The 20,517-nt window shown below is 42.9% G+C and overlaps 1 protein-coding gene across 1 annotated transcript in view; it reads right to left on the bottom strand.

Annotated features, from left to right (window-relative positions):
• Nucleotides 1-20,517, bottom strand: part of grin2bb (glutamate receptor, ionotropic, N-methyl D-aspartate 2B-b) — a gene marked incomplete at its 3' end in the record, with an annotated part of 67,944 nt that overhangs the window by 31,647 nt on the left and 15,780 nt on the right. Inside the window, exons 2-4 of the mRNA XM_079158980.1 lie at nt 5,233-5,376; nt 3,414-3,684; nt 2,047-2,239 (exon numbers count right to left, since the gene is read on the bottom strand). Of these exons, the coding sequence (XP_079015106.1) occupies nt 2,047-2,239; nt 3,414-3,684; nt 5,233-5,376 (608 nt within the window). The remainder of the gene's footprint in view (nt 1-2,046; nt 2,240-3,413; nt 3,685-5,232; nt 5,377-20,517) is intronic.

Here is a 20,517-nt window from a genome sequence, read left to right as displayed (position 1 = left end):
GGAGGAGAAAGATGTTTTCCTTTAAAAGATGGCTGTGGGTTAAGCTAAAGATAAGACAAGATGTTGTTACAAGTCGGGGAGCGAATGCCCCGGTTTGTCTTGTGTTTCACGTTTTTATTGGCTAATTAAACAAATTCAGGTTCTCCTCGGGGAACGTGTCTTCGTTTCTGTGTGTATTTCTAGTCCACGTTGTACTGCATGTGTGCGGTCGCACTTTTGCGGGATTTATTGTCGTATTCTCGACTGAGCCTCTGCAACTTTTTTTTTTCCCCTGTAGTTTGACACGCCGATGCATTTTGGCTCTAACTCGTCAGCTTTTGTTCAGCCCATCTTTTTGCTTTGTGCGTGGCGCCCAGCTCCTTTTCTGTACCAAAAGACATTTTAAAGCTTAGAAGACTAGGCGACCATGGCTCCAACTCAAAACAACATTTAGTTCAAGTGCAGAAGAAGTGCAGATTGACTCCCAAAGACAAAGGACCTGTGCTGATATGTGATGTAAAAGCAAACCTGTTCATTCTGAGGAGCATTTGACCCTTTCGCTAAGCCCCACCCCCCGATGCTACTCCGTCAAGCTTTCGGAGCCCACACTGTCACTAACTGCACTCCCTGAAGAAATATGATCTCATCTGTGAAAGGGTCTACAATATGCGTTTGAGGAATATATCCAGGATGTCACACTGACTCAGCAGCGAAGACTGAGGCGGATCCGAATGCTTCGAAGCTTCGACCATTGCCATGGTAATCATCAGCCGAATCAGCAATGCATTACCCCAAAATGTCACGGCCCCCCTCCTCTGTGACACCTGCCTGTCTGGTGTGAGGGTGTTTTTGTTACTTTTCAGCCTTATTATTATCAGCGTGTGTGCTTGGGTTTCTCCCCGTCTCTCTCTCTGCACACCTGGCAATCATCAGAGATCAGCACGTCTGCTTGTCTTCCCCACAAGAACCTGCATCAACAGCCCGTTTCCCCCGGATCATCGCGCCAAACATGTTTTTTTATTTGCCCAGCCCGTCTTACCTCGCTGATAGTTTGTTTGTGTGTCTCCTTTTTGTCTTACACCTGTTCTCCTTGTCTCCAGGATTACCTGCCTGCTTGCCAAGCTCGCCAGCCAGCTCACTAACATCGGGTCTCTCTCTGCCAAGCTTAAATCTCCCGCCAGCCAACAACTCCCCATCCCTGCCTGCTTCTCTCAATTAAAGACTTGTTTTCACCTCACCTGCTTGTCCGGTGTCTGCATTTCTGGTTCAGCGTTGAAAGCTGACACAAAAGCTCTAAATAGCCCATGAAATAAGGAATGGTAGCCTCACATTATTCACTATGCATCAACATGAACTATAATGTGTTATTCTCAGACGGCGCTGTTTGTTGCGTATACTAGGGTGTTACTGGCGCTGTCCAGGCTACTGGAACGCAGGGGAGGACACCGATAGACAGACTCAACAAAACCAGGTATTTCATATTAAATTGCTGCATAGGCTACAGTCTATTCATTTATTCATTTGTTTATAGGGCAAGATACGAGCATTTTTGTTGAAATAAAAATGGAAAATCCTTGAAGTCCAGATTTTGTTTTCCTCAACTCTCATCAGACAGTAATAGCAAAGTAAAGCTCAAAATAAGTAAATAATGACTGGAAGATTAAGGAAAGCTTGTGTTGTCGTCATCGCCCCCCTTCCCACCACTGTTTAAACAGACAGGGCAACCGGAGCTTGACTTTGTGTGGTACGTTTGCCGAGCTTTCCCTTCTTACAAACTAACATGTCCGAGGCAAAAAATCAACACTGCCGCCAGCTCATAAAAAAGGAGCAGCACTGTCCATGTGTTGCAGGTCAGAGCCATCTGTCAATCAAACGAATGAGGGGCTGCGTTTATGTTCTTGCAGGGCTGCCTATCTGAATATGGCAGAGTATTATAGTGCAGTATTACAAATATAAGTGTAGTTAAAACATTTTAACATAAATGAATGGGGTGGTTTGGATTCGTACTATGAAAAAAAACATACTTATATATTTTCATGGCTAGTTACAGCCACAGCATTCACTCACTTCAGTATTTCCCTGGAGTGGCCGGTGTTGGAGCTTTTTTTGTCAAGTGTCCCGAGGCAGCTGGACTTCAGCAGTGTGTGTGGCCCCCGGTCCAGCATCATGGTGGAGGTCGCCGTGGCAATGACAGCCACTGCATCACGCACCCTGGCCTCGATGTTGTAATCCCATTCGTCATACGACACTGAGATAAGCCCTGGGAAAGACAGCGAGGGATGGAGTGAGGTGAGAGGAAGGGATGCGTGGAAAGTGTAGAAGGAAATATGGAGAAGGATGAAAAGGAGGGCAAGGGAGGCAGAAAGGTGTGAGACGGAGGGAGGAAGAGAGAGTGTGCAGTGTAAAATGAAAGCATTTTAGAAGAGGCTGAAAAGTCAAAACTCAGAGACCAAATCAAGAGTGCAATCATACGTACTATGTCTTTTGTTAATTTGGTCCAAGCCAGAGTAGAGCTGTTTATTTTGCTATTTAAAAATAAATAAATGCTCACACGTGGTTGAATTCAGGTGGAAAAAACTAGCTGAATGTGAGCGTCAGTCGTGTCCACTCATTTTGTTATGCTTGGCTTTCCAAGCATGAGGAACTGCTGGCGATCAAATGTCAGCATCCATTTCTCACACCCATGAACAACTGTGGGTCGTTTTTTTTTTTTTGTCGTGGCTGGTTTGGATTTTGCGTTCACATTTGAAACCTGCACCGTAAATCTGCTGGAAAAAAAGACATTTTCAGGCCGCCTCTGTGTTGTTGCTGGTTCTACACGCATGTTGAAAATGTGGAACTGCGGGCGTGAACGCTTTCAAATAAAATGCTTCGAACATGTTTGGTGAGGGGGAAGGAGGCAGAGGGAGAGCCAGTGTAAAATGACAAAAGGGTGTCTTTCCTGCAGAGATATTTGTCAGAACAACATCACTGGGAATTCCCTTAATGAGATGATGACCGATAAAAAAAAATCGATAAAAAAAGTCAAGTTTGTCAGTCTGTATTTATCTCATATCTGTGAACAGATAGGACCAAATGAACTCCCAAAGATTATAGACTGACTTACCCGAGGTTAACAGGAATCAGTATGCGCCCCACCACTGACTGGCACAATGTAGAGCAAACAGACAAGGGGGAAATTTGCATATATGCAAACAAGCCCATCTGCCACTTGTGCCCACATTTCAATACAAAGCTTTTTGAAAACTGATAACATAATAATGTAATACAGATTTCAGTGTTTTTGCTCTAAAACACTAAGGAGACTTAAATGAGTTTGAACCTGGCCCCTCTGTTTAAAAAGACAAGACCTAGACTGCTTTGTACAACGGATGAGTTTAGACGTCAATCGGAAGTCTGTCTTTGTGAGACCGGCCCCTGGTGTTCGGGTGTACCTGTAGGGAAGACGGCGGGAACGTGGTCTGCATCTCCGGCCACCAGCGACGGCACGATCCAGGTGAAGCCGTAACCCGTGAGGCCCACAGAATGGGCCACCTCGAAGATGGTGCTGGCCTCCTCCTTCGTGCAGTAGAGCAGGATGACAGGACTCTGCAGTTTCTTCAGCTGGTTCTGGATCTTGGAGTCTCCGTCGTCCACGGACATGTCCAGCAGGAAGACTTCTTGCAGCTCCCAGCCCACGAAGCTGTTGTCGATGGTACTTCGGACCTGGACAGGCGAGGGAGATGGGATTTTAATTTTTTTTTAAGTGTAGGCTGCACACATAACAGAGGAGTTGTTAAGAGGAGCTGCTGGAACGAAATCGACTGAGATGTCTCCTCCTCCATCTCCCAGATTGCTAAACTGTTCTGTCTTTACACGTCTCTTGGGAGTGGGAGACAGCGGTCGATTCATAAATAAATAAATAATAATGTGACAAGAGCGAGATTCGGTAATCTCTTCTCCCAAATCTTCAGGCTTTATCCCCACAGAGGGATTGAGATGGAGACTATTTCATTTTTCTATGGGCACAGCGTTAATACAGGATGTGCAGCAGAAGTGATTTTTAGGATTGCGGATCCTTTTGCTTAAATGTGGCATTTAGACGACAGATAGATTTTTGTTTTCCTTTAGGGAATCTATTCATGTTGAGTAACAGGCAGAACAAAGCATTTTGTGTGCAGTATATTCCATTACATCACCATTTTCTTCTGCATGTTCTTCTGTGTGTGTGTGCTTGATCTTTGCTTGAGGGAGGATAGAATGAGATTCACGGTGCTGGTAATAACTGGTTTAAGCTTTTCTCGTTGGGAGCTTTGACTTGTTTGTTTTCAAAATATTTAGCAGATATACATTATGGACAGCAAACTATAGCAGTTGATATGAGACTCTATACATTACGCATTCAACATAAAGCTAATGGAGAAAATATCCTCATTCAAAACCTCTGTTTAGATAATTAATACGTGATTTTTCTTCTTCTTTTAAACCGGATCGTTACTCTAACTTTGTTCAAAGGAAAGACCCTGCCACTGCTGCAATTTTACAAAGAAATATGATTAGCTGACTTTCAAGAACTTTTCATTCTTCTCAGATGAGTGTCTGATGTTCAAAGTTATTCAGGATCTCATACCAACCCCTTTAAAGAGTCTGTTCTAAGCCCTGGAGATAAGGAGGCTGAGGGCTCACTGAGTGGCTGCATCTAAAAAGACATGCTGGCCAATCTGCCTTTTTTTTCCATTAAAGCAATCAGAAAATGGAACTCGCTACCCACTTACATCAAACTCATGCCGAACCTTATCATTTTTGAAGGCATGAAATTATGGCTCAGAACCAGACAATTGTGTCCTCAGCAATGGTTTCATCAATAGTTTCATTTCATCAGTCGTACACAGTCATAGCAAAATAAACACACCTATCTATTTTTTAAACATCTTTTCAAATGTTAAGAAAACAACATGAAAAGTACAGTGTTTGTCTGGACTCTTATAATGGGTCCCCCAATGTGCCCGGGACCCAGAGCGAAAGTGAATCTCTCATTTGAATCCGTAGTTGAAAAAAAGTTTTCGGCTATTAGCTGTTAAAGTATCCTGCTGCTTGTGGAATCATCTCTGAGCAAAGGAATACATTTATCTTAGCAGATAGTAGTCTTTGTAATTTGTTTGGGCTCAACTTATTGATTAGTGGTATATAATGTGTAATGTGCATACACACCTACTGCTATGTCCCCTTAAGTATACTGTATACTACATGTATGTCTGTAATGTGTTGATTTACCTTGTTGACAAAGTCCTGGTAGCCAGGGTAGTACGTGGTGACTATGGAGAAGATGTACCAGTCATACTCCTCCATGATGTTCAACATGACGGAGGCCTGCTGCTCGATGGACGGACCAAACTGGAAAAACATGGAGTGGTCGTCCTGGAAACCAGAGGCAAGGAGCCAATCAGCAAACAAGGTCATGAGTCATGCAGAGCACGAGAGCGAACAGGAAGGTAGGGCACCGATGATAGTGGAGCGTGTCCAGCTACTGCAAGCCTCAGGGACAAATAGAGCTCTGTTTAGAGCCGTGCTTTATTCATCAGTGTGTGCTCTGTAGCTGCACTCCAGAACATCCAACAATAATAGAACATATTTTTCATTCATTTCATCTATTGTATTAAGAGACTTTTACTTAAAAGAAATACTAGGCAGGTGATTGGATGAACCACCTGTCAATCAAATGTTTGCCAAAGCCAGTCGGGAGAAGAGCGAAAACATATTTTCCACAGAGAAAAGTCTTCAGTGTCGCTGTTTGCTCCTCCTTCAATGAAGAAATGTTACAATAGTTATACATATTCTATTAGTTCTTATTTTAGTTTTGGTTTAGTTTTAGCTATACTGCCTTTGGTGGTTTTAGTCTAGTTTCAGTTTGTCATAAAGGTTTAGCATTCATTTTTTAGCTCTTTAGTTTTTCAGTAGTTTTAGTTAGTTTAAGCTAGAGGCAGGCATAATGTCTCAGAAGTAGGTAGCAACATATACATACAAAATAAATGGTTGGAGAACTATGTGGGAACGGCTATAATGTGTAATTCTCGCGCTACTTTAGTGTCCGAATTGTGTGAAGGAATTGCGGCACCGCGCCATCCGCTTCAATGTCGAGTCCGTTCAGTTTCTGTGGTTCAATGTCCCGAGAGTTGACGGAAATTCATCTCCTTCTTTTTTGGTCGTGATATATTATAGCTGAAAAACTAAAACGGAAATTAATTTACAAATATTTTCATTCAATTTGTTATTACTTTTTAACCATGCGATAATTGTTTCAATTTAGTTAAGGGTTTCTTAATGGATACAGTTTTTATTTAGTTTCAGTTTACTAACAATATTGATATTTTTTTACAGCATATTCTTGTTTCAGCTCATCATAATAAACCTGCAATGAAGAAATACTCTTCAGTTGTGATATAACTGATGCTATTGCAGCACCTGCACTAACCTACAGTGTGTAGCCGCGAGTAGCTCCTCACAGGACACTGATCGGTCCGGACACAAACGTGTTACTTGAATCTGACAGGATGGATTTTCCAGCTACCGTGTGAGTTGAAGAAATACACCTGATAACACCTATAAAGCCTTTTTAAACAAATTAAAATGTGTGCATCTGCCAAGCACTTCTGTGCAACCTTTCAGACTACAGCTCTGGTTGACGGATCAGGTCAGTAAGCAGGCCCTGATATTGGTATTGGGTTGTGAAATCACAAATTGTCACGGCTAGAGTTCTGTTCATGTACAGGTCAAACAAACAAGAAACAACATGTTTTAGAGATTTAGATGTAATGCGTAATGTTTTTAACTTTTTAACTTTTGTTTCCCCCCTGCCTCCAGTCTTAATGCTAAGCTAGGCTATCGGCTAATGATTTAACGCACACACGGCGCTAAAAATATTCTTATCTAACTCGTCGTCTTCGCCGCTTACTCACTCTGAAGTTTCGATAAAGAATGGGATTAAAATCTAGGTGAAATCAAGGAACTTCGGCACGTCACAGCAGTACCAGCGAGGACCACAGTAAATGCTTTCTGATCAATTATCTCACTTCACTTGTCTGGAACTTTGATTTAAAATGAAAAGCCAACGTTCAAACATTCACCCTTCAGTGATGGTTTACATGTGCGCCCCAGAACAACACTTAGGTGCACTGCTACGCTTTGTTTCACATTCCTGTGCATTCATAGGAACAGGTGGGAACTACGCGTATCTATCCACGCGTGTAATCGCTCATACATGTTAGTCATACCGGAGGCTGAGCGCTCCTCGAGTTAGGTGCGCTAACTCCACTCCGCATCAAAGCCCATCTCCCCCTTCCTCTACTTTTTTTTTTTTTTTTAACCCTCAGGGACAAAAATGATGTCTTACCTACTTTTCACTGTAATGAGGTAATAACAATGCAGTGTCAAGTGATGGTGGAGAGATTGGCAGTTGTGGAAATGAGGGGGGGGGGGGGGGGGGGGGAGTATATGTGTGCGTGCACTGGCTGAAATCTGACGTTTTACCAACGCTGAGAGTAAATACACTCGGAGCTGTTCAGGGAGGTAATAATGGTGTTCCCACGCGTGAACGACAGCTAATGCCACGTTCACCTCTCACCTCACACTTTCATCAATGCTAGTGCTACATGTAATTTACCCTGACATTATTATTCCATCTGTGGATCCAGTCTTTATCTACAACCGTGTTCACTATCAGACAACTCCTCCTGCCTTACAGGGTGAAGCTGGTGGTATTATTTAAATTTGTATTATTGCCAACAAATCCCCCAAAAGACCAACACCAACTAACAAGTATTGTGCAGCCTGATGTAACTTATTTCTCTGTGCCACAGACTATGAAGAATACACACAACGAGCCACACTGTTGAACTGGGTGACAACCTTCGTCGTGATGAACATGGCCACTGTGGCTGATTTTAAGACAATCCAACATACACCATAATGTTGCTGTGAGCCCCGTGTGTATTAATCCGCAGGTGAAAATCTTCCCCAGCAAATGTGCTATTTACTCCTTAGACTAAAAACTACAGTGCCCAGAGGTTTTGGGAAATTACTGAGCCTTTCCTCAAAACTAAATGTGATATCTTAGATATACCTTTAAAGGGCCGGTTCACCTTTTATTGTAGTTTTGGTTTATTTTGAGTTATTTGAGAGTTTCTGTCTCCACTACTTTAGGCATTTAGCATTTCTCCAATACTGCATTCTTGGCAGTGAGGATGACAGACTTTAATACCACATGTAGACTTTGATGTATAATTGAACAGTTAATTGAATAAATTAAATATGAAAAATCCAAGTAATTTCACTGAAGTTGAGACTCTCTCTGTGGTTTCTTATCACTGTTATCTGAGGGAGGTTTGGTGGGTGACCTCACTATTTCTAAAATGTTGGCTGCTTCTGTCGAAAGTAGTTCCGTTGTGTGTATTATCCAGGGCAACCGGGACATTGCTTTTGGAAAGACACGTTAATGATGAATTATTGAAATGTGATTTTCCAATTCTTTCAACCTCCCCAGCAGAAATCTCAGAGAGAAATATTTGAAAACTTGGACAAATCAAACAATCTGCATGGCCAGATACCATTAGAAGCAACTGGGTCATTCTTTTTTTTTTGATTTGGGTGAACTGCCTCTCCTCAGCTCGACTTCAGATACCAACTATCTTTTCCATCATTGCTGTTCTGGATCGTACTTTCCTTTCTTACTCACACAGTATCCCTTTCTCCTTCAACCTCCTAAACTCCCTCTTTGTATAATCGTTCTAATCGTGGGCTCAGAGAGGTGTAATCAGTCGTGAGACCAAAACTGCCATTCAGAGGGATCGTGAGGGCACTTCTTACTTCATTCTCTCCTTCTTAGATTACAGCTAATCATCATCTCATTCTACTTACTCTTTCCTAATCACCACTATTTCATGTCTGTCCTTTATTCACACGGCATTAGTGTCAGGGTTTCCTTCTCCCTTCCTCTTTCCCTCGACCCCTACCCTGTCTTTTCTGTCTGTGTGCTGTTTTTACATTATGTCCTGCAGCTCCATTAGTTCATATCATTGAGGTGTGAATTGTCCTGCAGGCTGAAAGTCTGTGTGTGTCATTACCGGAGCCGCCCGCTTGCTTTCTCGCCTGTCGTTTCACATCATCCTTCTCCTCAACCGTGAGCCCAAGAAAGAGGTTTGTCACCTCATTTTCGAGCTTTTTGTGTGTGTGTCTCCTCTCTCTAAATTGTAAGTTACTGTCTGTGAGGTGGGTTACATTTGTGATTTTGTGCTGTCAGGTTTGGTTAACGAGGGGCTGCAGGGCGGACGGGTATGAACGGGGACTTTTTAAGATGTGTTGAGACGTGTTGAAGAGGCATTTTATGAATCAATCTTTTGGCGTAAATTATTTAAGATTATGTCTGACACTCCTTCCATCCATCTTTGTTAACTGACTGTTCGCTAAGCCCCGCCCTCCTTAGTTGCTACATTGTCAAACTTTACATTCCAGCACGTGTGCAGTTTGCAATATTGGCTGCCAATTTCACACTCAAAATAAATAATGTGCAATTATTTTACAACAGTGGGTCCTCGATTAGAGACGGTGGAGGACCAAAGCAGCTTTTCATTACCAGCGTTTGGATGCTATTGTTTCCCCTCGTGAGTCTGTGTTGTCATGGCAGAATGCGTCCTGGAGACACCTACAGGAGCAGGAACTACCAAAGCGGGTGGTTGGAGTATTTTGCCGAGAGTTTATTGATGCGTTACATTTGAACTTGGAAGTTAGAATTTCTGAGTTCCGAGTCGCAAATTCTACACCAGAAGTCAGACAAACCCAACCAAGCCCGACCTCAAAATCCAAGATGGCTGCTACGCGCATAAACAGTCAAAGAAAAAGCTGTAGTAGTATGCTGTTTGTTATTAAATCAGTCATATATATACCGTCCAACTTCTATCTGTGAACATGTTGCTACGGTGTTTGTATGAACAAAATAATTAGTATTGCTAAAATTGGCTAACGTGGCTGGAGCGAAGACCTCATTAAGTTTTCCAACGTGTTGTGCTGGAACGCAATCAACCGCACAAGATGCAGTCACATAGTTTTACAGGTGTGTAGCTGGGATCAAAATGAAGGCCGAGTTCGATGATGGGTGTGAATTTGTCGCTCCGAGGACGGAAGGAAGGAAGTACACACACAAATCGGAACAGATGTGCAAAGTATGTGTGTGTGTGTGTGTGTTTCGGAACTGCCTCTTAGACTTTTGTGACGCTATGGTGTCGACAAAATCTGTCCACGGACAGACAGAAATATAAACACCTGACAATGTACTCAAAACCTCGTCTGTGGTAGTTCCAGTGTCTTCAGGACACATTCTGCTGTGATGACTCACACACAGACTCACAAGGTGAAAACAAAACCAGCGTCGCTGTCATGGCCGGTAAACATCAATGAGGTGCAAATCCAAAATATACACAAGGCCAAAAGATGCAAACGGGTTAACTGTAAGGATCATAACAACGTAAACTAACAATCCACATAGAAGTTGTTCTTAAAAAAAGTTTAAGGTATAATGTAAGATCACACTGTTGTGTTGTTCTAACTTTAACTGTTCTGCTGCTTAGCTAACATATTACATATTTTCTGTGTGTTTTCACTGTTAAAGTAAGGTAAAGGCGCTAGAGTGAGAACTTCCCCCAATCCAATAAAAATCCTACTCAATATAAAAAGTGACCAGAAACGAGACAAATATGTATGGTTGTTTTTTCCAGGAAAGACTCAGTTTGGATTAAATGTTTGATGGGGCTTTTTTTGACCTTGTGTTAAAGATGTGTTTATGTTTGCTATCTGCTTTGAGTTCATCAATATAGACACGTATCTCCCTTAGGTTACGTTATTCATCTTTTTTGCTTTGTTGTGTTCATTATGCTGAGTCGACCTGCTGCAGGTAAATCCCACAAAGAGATGTATCGTGAGCATGTAAATCAAATAAATCGTGTAAATTCATGACACTGAATGTACTTTCAAATCTCCTGTTTTTTCAGTGGCAGGTCTGGACCGATGAATGCGTTATTGTCAGTTTGGTCTTTGTTTCTTTGTACCACTGATCAAACCTCCCCCCTTGTTTCTAGTATCTGAGTCACATCAAACACCACTTTCACTTTGAGCCTCAGTGCAGGAATCTCAAAATAGTCTAGGTGTAGTGGCACTGAATCTGCAACAGTTACTTGTGTGAATTAGCCCCCCCCCCAATACAAAAAGGCTGGTAGAGGAGTGGATCACTTGGGAGGCTTTATTCAACCTTTGTGCATTTACGGCACCAGAGAGCCGCCTCAGTACCACAAAACCTCTGCGTCTCATACCCGCTCCCGGAGGTACGACCTCCTGAGAAGACGGTGACTCCGCACTCTCGGTGAACTCACTGGAGACCCAGCGGATGACTGAAACCCGCGGTATGTTAATGCGCACGCTCATCTGTGTAGATGAAACCACAAAGTTGTTCTAGTTTTTTTTCCACAGACTGATCCCCACAGTGCTGACGTGTCTCTCTCTCTGTGTCATATTTAAATGAAACATGTCTGCCAGCGACGCGTCAGGGGGTTTTCTCCATGATCTAAACCCGTTAAGACAGCAAGTAATGGGTGCGTTTGATTTCGCTCAGATTGCCACGGACGCTTTGGAATGCGTAGCCGGCTCCGCTGCGTCAGCGCGTCGTAGGCTACTGTACAAGCGCCGAGGGGAGCGAGCCTCGAGCAGGAAGGGCTAAAAGGATTTGGAAACTCATCTCCATGTCATGCCAATGAAAGCCTGTCTCCAATTAGATTTGCAGAGGGAGAGCGACATATCGGCCCACTGCTCAACAAGCCCTGGTGGGAGAGGATTGGAGTGCAGAGAGAGAGAGAGAGAGAGAGAGAGAGAGAGAGAGAGAGGCCGACAAAGAAGAAAGAGAGAGAGAGAGAGAGGCTGTTCAGCCTGAGAGAGATAGCGAGACGTCTCGCTTGAGAAAACAGGGTGAACCCTCAGAACTCAGAGAGACAGGGGCTCACAAAGACACACACACACACCAAAGTGGCAAGTGTACACATCGTTCCCTCCAACACTCAGCTTTTTCCACTTCATCACACTCGTCTCTCTCCACCTTTCATCTTCTTCCCCCCCGTCTATCTCTCCCCGCTCGCAGTGTCTGAGTGACGCCAACCGCCACCGTCAATCCTCCTCGGTTTGAGCCCAACGTGCTTCATCATCGTGTTTCTAATCAAACACACACACACACACACACACACACACACACACACACACACACACAGGCACGTTAATTAATCACATATTCGGCTGTTTAATTATCAATGACCCCGCTTTCGACGCCTCTCTCCCCCGGCATCACTCGGCGCACTTCGTTTTAAACATCCCATAATGTTCTGATTGAATTACTCTTGCTATTTTTGTCGAGGAAATGATTTCAGGAGCGCCTGAAATATGATTCACTCCCACAGCAGCCAGTGGAGCGACAATGATGGCAGCGTGTTCTACACGAGGCGGCTTTTGAGAACATAAAACACGCTGAGCAACAACAAAACACGGGATAGAAAGAACATGTATTGAATCACATCGTTTGCTTTTTAAATAGTATTATTTGAGATTTTAAAAAAAGAACGTTATGAAGGCAACTATAAATACGCCAGGAAAATAGGATGTAATTTGCTTATTTTGCTATGTGTATAAACATAATATAATCATTTAAACCAGCAATGAACCCATTTAGTCAGTGCTTCGCCTCTTGTCACATAATTGTAGTTCCTTGTCTTAAGTGCAGCTTGAATCATTTTGATGTATTAGGGTCAAGATACAGAAGTAGCACTTAGATGTGAGAGAAGAAGGAAACATCTGTAAATAACTGTGTAGCAGAAATGTCTTTGTCGCATTTAACCAAACTGTTTGGGTACCTTGACAGAAGTACCAGAAGCCACTTGGCAGCAACCCCCATGTGTGAACACAAGAAAACACCTCAGGACACAACCTGCTCCTCTCTGGATTTAACAGACACAGACACAGAGGTTTATAGGATTGGTTCAATTAGACACGCACGCGCACGCACTCACACGCACACACTCACACACACAAAATAAATGCTTTTACAGAGATATCTACAGGAATATATTTTTACACACATTTTATAATTTGGAAATTTACAAGTATAATGAAACAGTCAGAACTGGCAAACACATTCTCTCTCTCTCACACACACACACACACACACACACACACACACACATACACACAAATGTTGCCATGTGAAATAAGTTCTACCAGTTTACACAATCAAAACAACGCTAAAGCAGATTATTGTGGTTAAATCTTAAGTGGATGAAATCAGTATACGCATTCACATTGTCTGCGTCGCATCTCGAGTTCAACTTTAACTTCTTGCGGGCCTTTTTGTGTAATATTATTTCACTATCCGCACCCTGAGTTTTGATGAGCTAGAAGGCGGTTCTTTCGTAAGAGCTGATCTGTTTTGTCGAACATAACCTGTTCCGGAGGGGGCTAGGTGTGCAGCATTAGTTACCGTCGGGATCTACCCGGGTAAGGTAATCCCTGGTGAGTAAATTACACAAATCAAATAATGCAAATGTTGTCCTAGCTACTACAGTACGCTAACTGCTTCCAACCAGGTGGCCATCTCCTGTTCTGCTGAGTGAAGCCAAGGGGAAGTGTCATAAAACATGCATTCTCTCTACTGACCAGCAGGGGGAGTCTCCTCTGGTTGCAAAAATAAGTCAGATTGTATTGAAGTCTATGAGAAAATGACCCGACTTCTCACTTGATTTATTACCTCGGTAAACATTGTGAACATGAGTTTATGGTCTCAATCTCTAGTGTCAAGTCTTCTTCAATACATCATGATGTTCATTTATTAAATGACGGTCCCATTTAGAGTGAAATAAACCATAAATCATAGTATGCTGTAGGGCGGGCTTACTTGACAGGTCGCTGCCAGAGCCGTAGATGGCGTCACTACGTCACTCCTCTGCATTCCAAATACGGTAACTTCCGTTTATCGGTTGCAAAAAAAACAACATGGCGACGGCCGTAATCCAGGATGGCATCTGAACCGGAGGCTTTAAAACTGCAGTCCACAAACCAATGGGTGAGGTCAGGATGTCTATGAACACAACATGTCAATTTCTACATCTAACAGGCAGAGAGCATGAGATTTCCAGAGCAGTGATTTTAATCTCCTCTATCACGAAAGGGAGGGTGAACTTTACTTCTTTGCTCCACTGGCAATAATAACAACAACACTTTCTTTTAGTCCGTGATGTAGTAAATGTTGCAACCTCAAGCAGGTCTTTTCTTGTTAAATCGTTAATGGTCATGTTTTGATATTTTACCTTTTGTCAACATTTAGCAACAAACCGGTTACAGTATCCATCACCCACAAATCTGACAGCTAGCAGCTAAGCCGCATGTTCACATGCTGTCTAGTTGAGTCAGCTTCACCCTGATTCATCAAGTTGATATGGCACTTAGTAACAATGACATCATCCGCTTATCTCATACCAAGTATAGGGAGAAATGGGCTCAATCACTGGCTGAGGAAATGAACAAGGCAGGAGTGCCACGTGGCTTATACTTGGCTAAGCGAGCAGTGTTAGCCCACTGCTGACAGACTCAGAGTAGGCGGCTGCAGTCAGTCGTCACTCGGGGAATAAAAGTCCCTTGTGTTGCACTCTGTTTGAATGTTGTACGTTCTGACTTCAAATCAAATTGTCACTTAAAAAGCCAATTATTCAATTATTGCTTTCAATACCGTTCATTTACTCCCCATTAGGAAGTGGAAATATGCCTGGAGGCATGCTGGGTCAATGGAAGGGCCACCTGTGCTGTACCTTGAGATTGGTACCAAACCTGTATATTAAAAGGCTAGCAATGTAGTAGTAAGATTTGATTAGCCAAAAACACACACATGTTTTATATATATATATGTATATAGATATACTGTATAATAATCAGTCAACGAGGCAAGACTTGACCAATCAGATCTGTCTATAATTCTTAGTCGGGGACACATAAGAGCATTGATGAAGAACAATAAGGAGTATCAATAAGCGTAGTAGTATCGATAACACCCTATTGATACCCATCCCTAGCTGTACCTTTGGTTGATCAGATTAATAAAGTTGAGTGTAACTGAGAGAGAAACAGCTCTGGTAGGATTCGTCAACACTAACAGGAGCACACACAAAGCATCCAGCAACCAAAGACTTTTACATGATTGAAATGAAACATTTAAGATAGTCAGTGCCTCGCAGCTCATCGTTTTATTATCCACGCATGCATATTGAGCTGCTTCTATGCTCAGTGTCAATGTCAGAAAATACAATGTTCCCGGAGCCCAATGTGACATCTTCATATGTCCTGTTTTGTCAGACCGACAGTCAAAAACACACCGACATTTTCAATTTACTTTCATGGTAGACAACTAAAACTTTCTTTTGATCTATTAGTGGATTAACTAATTGGCCAATAGTTAAAGCTCTATAGACATAAAGAGATATTGCACATTAGCATTAGATTGTTTAGTTTTTTTCAGTATGATCTCTTACTGTGGTAAGGCCAGCACCCTAACATCAGAACCCATTAAAACACCAGAGAGCTTCTAAAATCCTCTCTAAAAGACTCCATCGTGTCTTCACTTCTGCACCACAACTGAAACGTAATCATCAACTCAATGTCTAATCAGGACAAATGAATCTCCTTGTCCCACAAACACACACACACACACACACACACACACACACACACACACACACACACACACACACACACACACACACACACACACACACATATAAAGGCTCCCCTGAAAGCACAAGAATCTAGTGTTTGCCTCAAGCTTTCTCCGCCGCTCCATCGCGATCGCCGCTGTGTGCACCACGAGCAGGATACAATTAATTGTCTGATTCAATCTCCCACTGTTACATCTGACGCTCCGGCAGCACTCACATCATGTCAGTCAAGCCCAAAGCCTTGTCCTGACACGGAGAGGCAGAGATGAAGATGGAGAACAGCGGAGGAAACCAAGAAACCAAGCTCGCAGAGCGGCCGGCAAGTAACAGACGTAAAGCTGTTCAGCGTAATGAAATGAGCAGAAGAAAAGAGGTACGAATGCAAACATATTAAAACAATCAACTGGAAGAAACACTGGTCAGAAACAGCAAGCCCAGTAAGACAATGGGAGGGAAGTGTGGAGGGGGGGAGTCCATTTAGCACAACCTTTGGCCCGGCAAGTTAATGGAAAGCTCCTTTGCGAGGAGTTGATTAAGCTCGTTAGCGCTGAAGAATTCGCAGGTAATTAATCACGTTAAGACACATGGGAGCTTTGCATGCTGATTGGGCCAAAAACCACCAATAGAAAACGAGCCAGAGACTCAATTAGACCTCACCCGGGATAACACATGACCTGGCTAATCAACTGGTCTGCTGGCATCTGTATGTGTGTGTGTGTGTGTGTGTGTGTGTGTGTGTGTGTGTGTGTGTGTGTGTGTATGTGTGTGAGAGAGTAAGAGAGGGAGGGGGGAGTATATAACCAAGCCTGGATATAGACAATTAGATTGAATATTGATAAAACGTTTTTCAAATAAAACCTTAAAGTAAACAGAGCTGCATTTTCTGTTGACTTTACACTTGGTTCAATTACTTTCATCTGTTTTTCAGCCTCATAGGCTTTCTATGAGAGCAGCAGAGGTCCCAAGCACCTGGGTCCTACATTTCCCAAAGTGTAACAAATACCATTGTTTTGACCCTCCATGTCTGCTTAAATCTTTCAAACTCCACGGCACAGTTAATAAAAAACTCTGATGAGTTCACTGAGAGTTTAGAGAGCTCCTCTCGTGTTTACTGGAAAGGTTGCAGGGACATGAATGTAACTGAGACATTGTCAATGTTACAAGTTGCACCTGTGATTTTCCTGTAATGTTGAGTCAAGACGGCTGCAATGAAAAAGAAAAAGGTGTCTCGCCAGAAAAGTGTCCTCTTTTTCTGCTTTCAACGCACACACAATCGCACACTGAAGGTGAGGTCGTCACAGTGACCGGGCTCCAGTCAGATGTGTTTGCTTATCTTCAACTGATGTTGATCAAATCAAACACATCTAAACTACTACTACAGAAATAACAGTTACTCCCACAAGGAGTTAGCTAGCCTGCACGAAGCACACACACACATACACACACACACACACACACACACACACACACACACACACACACACACACACACACACACACACACACCATACCTTTCCTGTAGCTGTAGGTACTTTGTAAAAAACATGGATCTGTTGAGCTCTGTGAATCCTTTATTCACGATCTCTTAGTCTCTTTTGCCTCGTTCTGACTCTAAAGACGAGCCAATCATTGATGAGCCATATATTTTTGTCATCGTTTTGATTTGCTATAGCACCAGCGTCCCAAAATATCATCTCAATTCCCCTGAAAGTCAATGTCAACTGCCAAAAATAATAAATCTTAAAAATCCTTTCACTGTGTTTGAGTCGTCTATCGTGGTCGCATAAAATACACAATTCAAATGACCAGAAAATAAATGATTGTATTTTTATTAATAAAAGAATCTTGGCGTTACTAGTTTTAATTATGTATTATATGCTATTTAAAGCTGGTGTTAGGAAGTTAAACAAGTCATAATGCCTTAATATCTATTTTACAGATATTATACACCACTGCGACACAACTGACTGAACATGAAGGATTGCCGTCAGTTAAGCGTTTTGAGAAGGTACTCATCACAAAGTGGAAAGCCAACATGTTCTTTTCTTAAATATCTATCTACTGTTAAAATAAGAACTTGTGGTATTTGATGAGAGCTCTGCCTCCGCATGCCGCCAGTGTTACACTGTATTCTGTGACCCATCAGATTCAGTGACCTGTAGCGGTGCAACAATGATTTTGCCTTCAGGTAACCTTACCATCACGCATGCAGTAAAATCAGCGACCTATTTGGTCGATATTTTCTGAATGATAAAGTAAAATTCAAATAATTTCCACGGTGTTGTTTAAACTTAAACAGCTACCGCTGCTGCAGCTGCGGCACGGTGAGGAGCAAACACCGCGAGGCAGGACGGGGTTAATGTCCTGTTTCCATTTCATCTCAAATTTTGTTCCAATCAGTTTTACTTTGCATTGCTCTGAAACTACGGTAAATGAAACTGACACTTCCTGAAGACGCTTCACATTGAAAGCCCACCAGGAAAGCTTTCTGCATTCCAGATGAATAAAGGCCTCTATTTGGGAATTTACGGTAAATACAATAGGACATTAAATAGTGAAAAATGTTTATTTAAAAAAAAAGTATATTAAAAAGTATAACGTATCAGCTTGGACAGTAGAAGTAATTTAAGGATAAATGCTATTCACGGTGTACTGCAGTGTATTTTGTCCGCTCTACAGGTGTTTTTCTTTCCATACAGGAGCTTTACGTCAGCCTTTAACCGTGTCAAAACACACGTTTGCCCTCTCTCCTCGCTCTGCCTCTCCCTCCCTCATGCGTCTACCTTGCCGACATCCATACGCCCTGCCTTTTCAATTCCCCTTCCCTCGCTAACAAGTGCACGAGGTGAGAGTGCAGGCTGGAGTCAAGCGCAGCGTGGATTGAGAGACATGCGGTTCAAAAACCTTGTCATGATGCACTTTTCTTTTTTCGTCCTGCACGACTCGACTCCATCTGCTTTTTTTCTTCTCTTTCTCCTCCCGCCCTGCACTTCCCTTGCAAGCAATACTCTCATTCGCCCTCTTTTAGACATCCATCAGCACCGGGGGAATGACTTTCTCCACATTTTCATTTTGTACACCCGGCCCAATAACTCCCATTCTCTATCTGTTTGCACTTTTTCTACCCTCTTTCTCTGAAACTCTCCATCTCTGTATGCATGTATCTCTCTCTCCCTCTCTCTCTCTCTCTCTCTCTCTCTCTCTCTTCCCTTTATCGGGCTTGCCGTTAAATCAGATAGGCTGGATAAGTGTGGCAGCATGGTTACACAGATACCAGAGGCATCAGAGAGAGCAAAAATCAATCACTTCTCCCCTTCCCTTTCATCAGCTATCTCTCTCTCTCTGTCTTTGTAGCCCTCCCTTTCCTCTTTCAGTCCTCCTGCTCTTCTCTTCGCCACATCCTCCTCGTCATCATTATCTTTTGAATGCCATTCGACATTTCCTTCCTATTTCAATATGTTGCTTTTGATTAAAAACCAGCACCCCCACCTTCTAAAAAAGATTCCCTCCCTCCTCTTCCTCTTCCTTTTTTTTTTTTTTTTTCTTGGAGCGCACAGATGCCAACCCTCCGTTTCCTCCATTTGTGGTGCGCGTCTCCTTCATCGGCACAGGGGTTTTTGACTGACAGCAGCTGGCCTGTCAAAGTCGGGGGAAGTCAGGAAGAAGAGGACCGGGAAGTGATGGAGAGACACGCGGAGAGGGGAGGAGTGAGGGATCGAGAAAGACATTTCTAATTCAAAGAGACATGCAGTGTTTCCGTGGCAACTCGGTTTCCATAGAAACCGTCCTGCTAAAGATGCCATTAGTATGAAAAAATACCTACTTACACTCTGCTGCACTGTATGCACACAAATATACTTACGCGACGTGAGAGGAGACGCACATGATCGCATTCCTCCGGTTCTATGACGCCGACACACCTGAGGTCAATTACAATAGCTCAATTACAGACCACTTATGTTGGTAGCTCAATTATAGGTTTGGCCCCTTTGGGTGGCGGAAGCGACAAATTGCCTTGCTAATGTTATTAACTGAGTTTTGTTTTGACTTCACTCCTCAAATGACTTCCTTCAGATTAGGCTGCAGGGCCCAAAATTCTCCATATATTGTCTCATTGACCGTGACAGTCTGCAGGCTGGCACCACCCACTCATCTACACACGCATACACATGAACTATATATAACTAACACAAGCTAACCCGGGCTGACAGAAGTGGACTGCATATTAAGTCTTGCTAGCTGTGTGCGCTGGGGGTGGGGGAGGGTCACGCCTATAGTGAACTGCATGTGCGAGTCATGTGCGGACGGCCCTCCACCGTCTCCGCTTTTCTGTGGTACACGACTGATGATTCAACATAATGAGGTCTCATCACAACAGAGACGGATGGATGTAGCCGCTTCATCGGAACAACACGTCCCTGAACACCACCGCTCCCTCCCCTTGGGAACAATAACAGGCTTTGTCCCTCGTTGTCTTGATTAATCGTGGAATGTTTTTTTGACAAAAAAAATGACAGAAAATTGTTCAAAGTGTCTGTTACTGTTTCTTACTGTCCAAGCAATTGACCAACTGTTGAAGCTATGAAATAAATATGTCAACTTAAAGGTACAGTTCACCCCAAAATAAAAAAAATGATAAAAATGCACATTTTTCCTCTCACCTGTAGTGCTATTTATCAATATATGTCTGTGGATTATAACCGGGTCATGATTTCTGGAAAGAGATATTTCTTTGAGCACCATATGTCGAGGGCAGACATCTCTATGGCAGATA

This window comes from Pholis gunnellus, assembly GCF_910591455.1.
Source record: "Pholis gunnellus genome assembly, chromosome: 5".
Lineage (NCBI taxonomy): Eukaryota > Metazoa > Chordata > Actinopteri > Perciformes > Pholidae > Pholis > Pholis gunnellus.
Note: the sequence above shows the minus strand (reverse complement) of the source record. Positions and strands in the feature narration are given on the sequence as shown.